At 63.8% G+C, this 10,647-nt stretch overlaps 2 protein-coding genes across 2 annotated transcripts; both read left to right on the top strand.

The window, feature by feature from the left end:
* Window positions 1-625: 625 nt before the first annotated feature.
* Window positions 626-4,468, top strand: PFL1_05709 (uncharacterized protein; the record flags this gene model as incomplete). The annotated part of the gene is made up of 2 exons (XM_007883244.1): window positions 626-3,520; window positions 3,650-4,468. 2 exons carry the CDS (start codon window positions 626-628, stop codon window positions 4,466-4,468), a joined length of 3,714 nt encoding a protein of 1,237 aa, XP_007881435.1.
* Window positions 4,469-5,353: 885 nt separating this feature from the next.
* On the top strand, window positions 5,354-9,898 carry PFL1_05708 (uncharacterized protein; the record flags this gene model as incomplete). Its single annotated transcript, XM_007883243.1, has 4 exons — window positions 5,354-8,790; window positions 8,905-9,469; window positions 9,571-9,623; window positions 9,769-9,898. The coding sequence occupies 4 exons, from the start codon at window positions 5,354-5,356 to the stop codon at window positions 9,896-9,898; spliced, it is 4,185 nt and encodes a 1,394-aa protein (XP_007881434.1).
* Between the last annotated feature and the right edge of the window lie 749 nt (window positions 9,899-10,647).

Genomic DNA, 10,647 nt, shown 5'->3' with positions numbered 1-10,647 from the left:
CTGGCGTGGGACACGGACCCTCGTATTTCGACAAAAAAAGAGGCTCGGGAGGGCGCCCGCCCCTCTAGGCGCTCTGCGGCCCCTTGGCCGGCCCCGCCTGTCAGCTGGCAGGCTGACCGGGCTCGCCTGCCCCAGGCACGCTGGCCTGGCCAGGCCAGGCCAGGCAGTCTATTCGCGCGTCGCGCTCCGTGGGCGGGCCTTGCTAGAGAGACGCGAAGCAAGCGGTAAAGTGAGGGGAGCCAGGCCAGGCCAGGCCAGCTCGACCAACACCGGCCCCCTGCAGGCCTGGCGAAGAGACCTTCGATTCGCCACCACATCCATTCGCACTTGCCACCGCACCCTTGCTTCGCCTCTCTCTCTCCGCGACCGCCATCACTCGTCCGCGATCCCAAGTTCCGACCCTTTGCCCGTCGCTCTGCGCCTGGTGCTGCTGCGGAATCCTCGCCTTCGACAGTGTGAGCCTCTCGTCGCATCCGTCGAGTCTCTTGCCAAGCGCACGGCCCAATCCGCAACGCGAGGCGCGCCGCCCAGCACCAAGTCGTTGCGCCGACCCCTCGGCGCGTCCTGCCAGACTAGGTCGTGGGCGGTCTTTGCTGCGGCATCGAGCCCTTGATCTGCTGTGACGATGTACATCAAGACCCTGACCATCCAGGGCTTCAAGTCCTACCGCGACCAGACCGCCGTCGAGCCCTTTTCGCCCCGCCACAATGTCGTCGTCGGCCGCAATGGCTCGGGCAAGTCCAACTTCTTTTCGGCCATCCGCTTTGTTCTGTCCGATGCCTACACGTCCATGTCGCGCGAGGAGAGGCAGTCGCTCCTCCACGACAGCAGCACTTCGACCTCGACCACGCTCTCGGCGTTTGTCGAAATCGTCTTTGACAACAGCGACAACCGCTTCCCCACTAGCGGCAGCGAGGTTATCCTCCGGCGCACCATCGGCCTGAAAAAGGACGAGTACAGCATCGACCGCAAGAGCGCCTCCAAGGCCGACGTGGCCAACCTCCTCGAGTCGGCCGGCTTCAGCCGCAGCAACCCCTACTACATTGTGCCCCAGGGCCGCATCACCCACCTCACCAACGCAAAGGACCACGAGCGGCTCGGCCTGCTCAAGGAGGTGGCCGGCACCCGCGTCTACGAGCAGCGCCGCTCCGAGTCGATCAAGATCATCGAGGACACCGACGCGCGGCGTTCCAAGATCGAGGACCTGATCGACTACATCGAGAATCGGCTCAAGGAGCTCGACGACGAAAAGGAGGAGCTCAAGCAGTACTACGAAAAGGACAAGGAGCGGCGCTGCCTCGAGTACGGCATCTACCAGCGCGAGCTGTCGGACGTGGCGACCATCCTCGAGAACCTTGAGAGCGACCGGCGCCGCGAAGTCGACAACGCCAACGCCAAGCGCGGCGAGTTTAACGAGCGCGAAAAGATCCTCGCAAAGCTCGAGGGCGAGCTGTCGACCGCCAAGCAGCGCATCGAGCAGCAGAACCTCGAAAAGCACCAGCTCGAGCAGGAGCGCCGCGAGCTCAGCAAGGGCCTCGCGCAGCTGCAGAGCCTGGTCGAGGACCTCGAAGAGGCGGGCGAGCGCCGCGAGGGCAGGAGGGAGGGCATCGAGCAGGAGCTCGCCAACATCCGCACCGAGATTGAAGCCAAACAGGCGGAGCTCCGCACGCTGACGCCGCAGTGGGAGGCCCTCCGTGGTGAGACCGCGGCGATCCGCGAGCAGCTCGAGCAAACCAAGGCGAGGATCGCGGCGCTCTACTCCAAACAGGGGCGATCTGCGCAGTTTCGAACGCAGCGGGAACGCGACGAGTACCTCCGTCGCCAGATCTCGGACCTCGACCGGTACACCGAGGCGCAGCGACAGCGCATCGAGCAGAGCGCCAACGAGCGGCGGGCCGACGAGCAGCGCAAGGCCGAGGTGGCGGGCCGCGTGTTGGAGGTCGAAGCCTCGATCGAGGGCCGAAGGGACCTGATCCGCGACCTGGGCGAGCAGCTCACGTCGAAGCGCGACCGGCGCGATGAGCTGACGGAGACGAAGAAGGACCTTTGGAAGGAGGAGACCCGCCTCGCCTCGGCCGCCGGCTATGCGCGCGACCAGCTTTCCCAGGCGCAGCGCGTCCTGTCCAGCATGATGGACAAGGCGACGGCGCAGGGCCTGCAGGCTGTCGAGCGGATCGCCAAGCAGCTCGGCCTCGAGGACCGTGTCAAGGGTCCCATCCACCAGCTCTTCACCGTCGACGACATCTACAAGACGGCCGTCGAAGTGACGGCGGGCGCCAGCCTCTTCCACGTCGTCGTCGACAACGACGACACCGTCGGCAAGATCCTCGATGTCATGAACCGCGAAAAGAGCGGCAGGGTGACCTTCATGCCGCTGAACCGCCTCAAGCCCAAGAACGTCGACTTTGCCCAGACCAAGGACGCAGTGCTGATGCTGAGCAGGCTCGACTTCGAACCGGCGCTGGCGCCCGCCTTTCAGCAGATCTTTGGCAAGACGATCATCTGTCCCAACCTTGACGTGGCCTCGGCCTATGTGCGCAGCCACGGCGTGAACGCCATCTCGCTCGACGGCGACAAGATTGAGCGCAAAGGATCGCTGACCGGAGGCTACCACGACCCCCGGCGCAGCCGCCTCGACGCCACCAAGCTGACCAAGCGCTGGCGCGACGAGCTCGAGCTCAACACGGCCAAGCTGGACGAGATGAAGGCGAAGCTGGTGTCGATTGAGCAGGAGATCACCGCGCTCGCGTCAGACACGTACGTGCTCGAGAGAAGGCGCGAAGAGGCCAAGAACTCGCGTGGCCCGCTGGCCGACCAGCTCGTCTGGATGCGGCGTGAGGCTGAGGACATCGACGCCCGCATCAAGAAGTCGGAGCGTCGCGAGGCGGACCAGACGCTCGAGCTGCGAGCCGCCGAGACGAGACGCAGCGCAATGGACGACGAGCTCAAGACGCCTATGGCCAGCGGACTCAGCGCAGTCGAGAGCGCCGAACTCGACACGCTCAACACCGCCGAGGACGCACGGAAGCGCGAGCTGGCCAACAAGAGCAGGTCGCTTGCCGAGCTCTCCAATCGCAAGTCGATGCTCGAGATCGAATTGTTCGAGAACCTCGGAAGGCGGCAAGAGGAGCTCAGCGCCACGCTCGAGGCGCTTGGCGAGACCCTGGTGGGCGGCGACGGTGGTGCTGCGTCCGCCGAGGACGTCGAGATGCGCAGGCGTGAGATCGAAAAGCTCCGTAGGAAGGTGGCGGACCGCGAGAAGCGGATCACGGCTGTCGAAAAGGAGCTGGATCGGCTGTCGCAGACCATGCAGGACGCCCAGGCCCGCTACGACAAGACGCGGGCAGAGCAGGCCGAGGACGCACGCGGCATCTCGCGGCAGCAGAAGAACGTCGAGCGCTACCTTGGCAAAAAGACGAGGCTGCTCGAGCAGAAGGACCGCTGCAACCGCAACATCCGCGACCTCGGCGTGCTGCCCGAGGAGGCGTTTCAAAAGTACATTGACGCGGACCCCGGAAAGGTGAGTTTGGCCGACGCCGCGAGCGAGGCACGCTGCCGATTCGGCTGCTGACCGATGGCTCCCTGCCATGCCCTCCCCCGTCGCTTCCCCTCGCCGATCGCCCGCTCCCCCTTGTCTCACCCACCACAGCTCCTCAAGAAGCTGCACAAGGTCAATGAGGCGCTCAAGAAGTTCTCGCATGTCAACAAGAAGGCGGTCGAGCAGTACAACAACTTCACCAAGCAGCGCGACCAGCTGCTGGATCGCCAGGCCGAGCTGGAAAAGAGCGCCGAGTCGATCCACGAGCTGATCGAGGTGCTCGACCAGCGCAAGGACGAGGCCATCGAACGTACCTTCAAGCAGGTGTCAAAGTACTTTGAGGAGGTCTTCGAGAAGCTGGTCCCTGCAGGGCGCGGGCGGTTGATCATGCAGAGGGCCATCGACGGCGCCAACGGCGACGCCGACGAAGACGAGGAGGGCGAACCGATGGACGAGGACGAGGAAGAGGAGCCCGAGGTCGGCACGGCGGCGGCGCTGCGCACGAAGAAAAAGTCGCAGATCGACAGCTACACGGGCGTCTCGATCAAGGTGTCGTTCAACTCGAAGCACGACGAAGGGCTGCGGATCCAGCAGCTGTCCGGAGGCCAAAAGTCGCTCGTTGCCCTGGCGACGGTGTTTGCCATCCAGAAGTGCGACCCAGCGCCCTTCTACCTGTTTGACGAGATCGACGCCAACCTCGACGCCCAGTACCGCACCGCCGTCGCCAACATGATCCGCGAGCTGGCGGAAAACGCCCAGTTCATCACGACCACGTTCCGACCCGAGATGGTGCAGGTGGCCAGCAAGCACTACGGCGTCCTGTTCGACGCGCAAAAGGTGTCGACGATCCGGTCCATTACCCGGGACGAGGCCCACGAGTTTGTCGAGGCCGCCAGCACCGACCAGACGGGCGCTGCCGCGCCGCGTTGAGCCGGCGCCGTGGTCCTCGGCCCTCACTACTTTGCAGTCCACCTCCCCCGTCCTGGCCCTGTTGTACTCTACGCCCGCCCCTTGGCCGCCGAGCCGAGAAGATATCCCCTGCGCTGCATCCTCTGGCGTCGCGACCTCGAGCCGATCTGCGGGCGCCGCTCCCAGCCAGACCCCTCGCCCCATGCCGAGCCTGTTGTGACAATGCGGACGCTTCGGGAGACAGAGGCTGCCCGTCCTGCCGCACGTACGCACGCACGCACTCACGCACGGGATGCCGTCTACCGAGTTTAAACACGGCAGTGGCATGGATGAGCTCTGCCGGACCAGGGAGACGCGAGGAGAGAATTGAGAAAGGGAAAATTGTGGTATATTGCCCCCCCCGCCTTTGAGACGGCTCATGGGCTGGCGAGTTCTGTTGTTTCGCTCAGCCCTTGCCGGGCCTTGGACCAGCCAAGTCGGCAGCCCCGCACGCGTTGCGGGATACCGATTCTCGGGCACCGCCTCGCGCCCGGCCGTGGGTGTCTCGCCCGAATCCCAGGCGGCCTGGGCGTGCCGTCGGCCAGCCCCGGTGCCCCCACCACCGGGCCCCGCACCACCACCACCACCACCACCACCACCACCACCACCACCAGCATCAATCACTTACCAACCACCGCCTACCTCCACCACATCCTTTGCCGCTCTCCTCTCGCCATCGTTTGCGATTGCTGTTTTCCACCGTCGCAACGTTGCGATCCCTGAAAGTGGCAGACGTGGTCAATCGGTTCGACCAGCTTTCCCTGTCTGCTCACCGGCCCGAGATCTGCCCGCACTGGCCGCCTGCTTCAGGCGCTCCGCCCACACAGCCGCCCGATCTGCGCCGCATGTGTACAAAGATCCCGCCAAATGGACGACTTTGACGACTTTATCACCCACGGTGGGCGGCCGGGCCAGCCGCCGCCAGAGGGCATCCAGTCGCATCGACCGCTTCATTCCTCGACCTCCAACAGCAACCGCGACCCCTTTGAGTTTGGAGACAGCCGCGACTCCTTGGGCCTTGGCACATCGGCCCTCTCGCACCACCCTCACCATCACAACAGCCATAGCAACCCTGCCGGCAGCGGCAACGGCCCCTCTCACGTCCTCGTCGACGCCGACGACCCGGATCTGCTCGGCGACGACATCGACGATTTCAGCAGCTTCCGCCCCGCCCAAAGCGGCAAGAGGCGACCGGACTACCCGCCCAGCACGCTAAGCTACGGCGCAGAACCAGACGCAGCGATGGGTCTGAGCGCCCCTAGGGCACCCTTCGGTAGCCACCCAGGAGGGAGCACCGACAGCGGGCTGCCCTTTGCCGCTAGCGCCGCCACGCCCGCAGGCTACGGAGGCGATCGCGGCTACAGCAGCGAAGGGCCCTTCGCCGACGCCTATGCTGCACGGCACAGCTTCAAGAGCATCGAGGCCGACGATGACCCGATGACCTCGATGGAAGACTCCAAGTTCTCGCCCTACACGGGCGCGGGGGGAGCTGGCGGAGCGGCGGCGGGGCCGGGCAGGGGGAACGCGAGGTCCGGGGCGGCCGGGCAGAGTCGGAGACCGCCAAAAGACAGCCCGCTCGACGGCCTGAAGCGAAGCTTCCGGACGCTCAAGGACGACGTATCATCGCTCGTCAGCAAGCAGAAGAAGGGCGCAGTGCTCGAGGGAGAGCGGGTGGTCCGGCTCAACGATCCGACCACCAACGACAAGATGAACTTCCTCGACAACTACATCAGCACCAGCAAGTACAACCTCATCACCTTCGTACCCAAGTTTCTGGTCGAGCAGTTCTCCAAGTACGCCAACGTCTTCTTCCTCTTCACCGCCTGCATCCAGCAGATCCCCGGCGTGTCGCCGACGAATCGATGGACCACGATTGTCCCCCTGGCGCTGGTGCTGCTCGCCTCGGCGTTCAAAGAGGTCAAGGAGGACATCAAGCGGCACCAGTCCGACTCGGAACTCAACGCGCGCATCGCCCACGTCCTGGACCCCGGCTCTGGCTCGTTTGAGCCTCGGCGCTGGCGCCACGTCCGCGTGGGCGACATCATCCGCGTCGAGAACAACGAATTCTTCCCTGCCGACCTGGTCCTCCTCAGCAGCTCTGAGCCCGAGGGTCTCTGCTACGTCGAGACGGCCAACCTCGATGGCGAGACCAACCTCAAGATCAAGCAGGCGTCCACCGAGACGGCCAAGCTGACCTCGTCCACCGCTGCCTGTTCGCTCCGCGGCCAGCTGGTCTCTGAGCAGCCCAACAACAGCCTCTACACGTTCGACGCTACGCTCAACATCCAGATCAGCTCCACGCCCGGATTCAGCGGCACGCCGATGAAAAAGGCGCCGCTGAGCCCCGAGCAGCTGCTGCTGAGGGGTGCCCAACTGCGGAACACGCCGTGGGTCTACGGACTGGTCGTCTTCACGGGCCACGAGACCAAGCTGATGCGCAACGCGACTGCCGCACCGATCAAGCGCACCGCCGTCGAACGCCAGGTCAACGTGCAGATCCTGCTCCTCTTTATCTTGCTGCTGGCGCTCTCGATTGCGTCGTCGATCGGCGCCATCGTCCGCAACACGGCCTACGCCGGCGAGATGAGGTACCTGCTGCTCAACGAGGACTCGGCCGGCAAGGCCAGGCGCTTCGTCGAGGACGTACTCACCTTTGTCATCGCCTACAACAACCTGATCCCCATCTCACTCATCGTCACGATGGAGGTGGTCAAGTACCAGCAGGCGATGCTGATCAATTCGGACCTCGACATGTACTACGCGCCCACCGACACCCCGGCGCTCTGCCGTACGTCGAGTCTGGTCGAGGAGCTTGGGCAGATCGACTACATCTTCAGCGACAAGACAGGCACCCTGACGCGAAACGAGATGGAGTTTCGTCAGGCCAGCATCGGCGGCATCTCGTTCACCGACGTCATCGACGAGAGCAAGCAGGGGACCGGCGAGATCGGACCCGACGGCCGCGAGATTGGCGGCCAGCGGACCTGGCACGAGCTCAAGGCCATCATGGACGGGCGCACTCCGGACGACGGCAGCAGCGCCGTGATCGACGAGTTCCTGACGCTGCTGGCCGTCTGCCACACGGTGATCCCCGAGCGCCAGGGAGACAAGGTCATCTTTCAGGCTTCGAGCCCCGACGAGGCGGCGCTTGTCGCAGGCGCTGAGTCGCTCGGCTACCAGTTCACCACGCGCAAGCCGCGATCCGTCTTTGTCACGATCCGTGGCGTAGAGCATGAGTTCGAGATCCTCAACGTGTGCGAGTTTAACAGCACGCGGAAGCGGATGTCGGCGCTGGTCCGTGGCTCGGACGGCAAGATCAAGCTGTACTGCAAGGGAGCCGACACGGTCATCATGGAGCGGCTCAGCGAGAACCAACCCTTCCTCGAGCAGACGACGGTGCACCTCGAGGACTACGCGACCGAGGGCCTCCGCACCCTCTGCATCGCGATGCGCGAGGTGCCGGAGCAAGAGTACCGCCAGTGGGTCAAGATCTACGACCAGGCGGCGGCAAGCATCAAGGACCGCTCCGAGGCGCTCGACAAGGCGGCCGAGCTCATCGAGCAGAACATGTTTCTGCTGGGCGCCACGGCCATCGAGGACAAGCTGCAGGAAGGCGTGCCCGAGACGATCCACACGCTGCAGAACGCCGGCATCAAGATCTGGGTGCTGACGGGCGACCGGCAGGAGACGGCCATCAACATCGGCCTGTCCTGCCGGCTCATTTCGGAGTCGATGAACCTTGTCATCATCAACGAGGAGACGCAGCACGACACCCACGAGTTTCTGACCAAAAAGCTGGCGGCCATCAAGAACCAGCGTACCGCGGGCGAGCAGGAGGAGCTTGCGCTCATCATCGACGGCAGGAGCCTCACCTTTGCGCTCGAAAAGGAGCTCTCGAAGGTGTTCCTCGAGCTGGCCGTCATGTGCAAGGCGGTCATCTGCTGCCGCGTGTCTCCGCTGCAGAAGGCGCTGGTGGTCAAGCTGGTCAAGAAGAACATGCGCTCGCTGCTGCTGGCCATCGGCGACGGCGCCAATGACGTCTCGATGATCCAGGCGGCCCACGTCGGCGTTGGCATCAGCGGCGTCGAGGGTCTGCAGGCGGCGCGCTCGGCCGACGTGGCCATCAGCCAGTTCCGCTTCCTCCGCAAGCTGCTCCTCGTCCACGGATCGTGGAGCTACGCTCGTCTCAGCAAGATGATCCTCTACTCGTTCTACAAGAACATTACCCTCTACATGACGCTTTTCTGGTACTCGTTCCAGAACAGCTTTTCCGGCCAGGTGGCCTTCGAGTCGTGGCTTCTTTCGTGAGTGCATAAAGGTCGGATGGGCGCGCGCCTCGCCGTCGTCGTTGCCGCCTGCTGACTTCGTCGTTTGTCGTTCGGGAACTCCGTTACTTCCCCCCTTTGGCCGTGGAAAAGCTTCTACAACGTCATCTTCACCGTGCTGCCGCCGTTGGTGATTGGCATCTTTGACCAGTACCTGTCTGCGCGCATGCTGGATCGGTACCCACAGCTCTACGGCCAGGTCTACTTCAACAAGCGGCGCTTCTGGGGCTGGACGCTCAACGCCTTCTACCACTCGCTGGTGTCGTACCTCTTCGTCACCATCGCCTTTTGGGGCTCGCCGCAGCTGTCGAGCGGGCACGAGTCGTACTCGTGGATCTGGGGCACGACCCTCTTCCTCGCCGTGCTCGTAACGGTGCTGGGCAAGGCAGCGCTCGTGTCGGATCTGTGGACAAAGTACACGTTCGCCGCCATCCCGGGCTCGTTCGTCTTCACGCTGGCCTTTACCGCCATCTACTCGCTGATTGCGCCGCGCCTCAACTTTTCCACCGAGCTCGACGGCATCGCCGGCAGACTGTACGGCTTCAGCCAGTTTTGGTTCAGCATCATCCTCGTGCCCGTCGTCTGCCTGCTGCGCGACTTTTGCTGGAAGTACTGGAAGCGCACCTACCGCCCCGAGTCGTACCACATTGTCCAGGAGGTGAGTTGGGACCGGAGCGGGGGCGACTAGCACACAGGAGCTGGACGGCGGGCTGACCTCTCGAGCCCCTCCTTGCACCCGTGCCTGCCTTTGACAAACAGGTGCAAAAGTACAACCTGCAAGACTACCGCCCGCGCATGGACCAGTTCCAGAAGTACGTTTTCACCGCGCCGTGCCACGAGCCTTTGCCGCCCCTCCGCTTTCCTTGTCCACATTTTCCGGGGCCGACGCAGCACCGGAACGCCAAACTGACATGGTACTCCCCACTCTCTCCCTCCACCGTCCCCCCATATCCACAGGGCGATTCGCAAGGTGCGAGCGGTGCAGCGCATGCGTCGGACGAGGGGCTTCGCCTTTTCCCAGACCGAGGGGTCGGCCGACCTGATCCGCAAGTACGATACCACGCTCGCAAAGGCCTCGGGACAGTAGGCTGCCCACGCCGCATTGTACCGCACCGGACCATTTCTGCATCGTGCCGACCGACCCGTCTGGTGTTGCCCATCCGCTGGTTTGCCGCTTCCTAGAGACGTCGCGAGAGCGAGCGGGTGCTGGTGCTCGAAGTAAGAGGGACAATTTTATAATGTGCTTTTGTTTTGCCTTGATGAGAGATGCCGTGCTGGCGCGGCTGGATGATGGCGGTAGCAGAGGTTGCAGACGAGACGATGCGGGTCCCAGCTGGGGACGGATAGCACTCATATATGGCTGTTGGCGGTTTCGACCAAGCTGACATTGGCATGCACCTTGGCGGCCATCCCGCTATGCACTCCTTGGCAGGATCTTGGCTAGTCATGCCAACTTCATCTTGGCACCCACGGCGGAATTTGCTTTGTCCGAGCTGCCCTTCGGGTGCCCTGTCTATCCATTGATTGCAAGTGCTGCGCCTTGCGGCCACCACCATCACGACAACCAAGCCGGAGCTGCTCTACTCTACAGATGTACAAGCGGTCAGCAAGCGGACAAGAGGCAGCTCGACTGGTGGCAGATACGTGCGGCAAGATAGAAGCAGGCACAGAAAGGAGATGGTCAGCGAGCTCCGGCTAGCACGATGACCGTACCATTTGCAAGGCTACACACCAAGCCCCAAGAGTAAGAGGCAGGGTGCGGAGAAGGAGGTGGCGGGGGGGGGGGGGGGGGGGGAGTCCGTTCGTGGAAGCGATCGATCGCACTGCCACCAAGTC

The sequence above is a fragment of the Pseudozyma flocculosa genome (assembly GCF_000417875.1).
Source record: "Pseudozyma flocculosa PF-1 unplaced genomic scaffold scaffold00021, whole genome shotgun sequence".
In the NCBI taxonomy this organism is placed as follows: Eukaryota; Fungi; Basidiomycota; class Ustilaginomycetes; order Ustilaginales; family Ustilaginaceae; genus Pseudozyma; species Pseudozyma flocculosa.
This window is presented reverse-complemented; position numbering and strand designations above follow the sequence as displayed.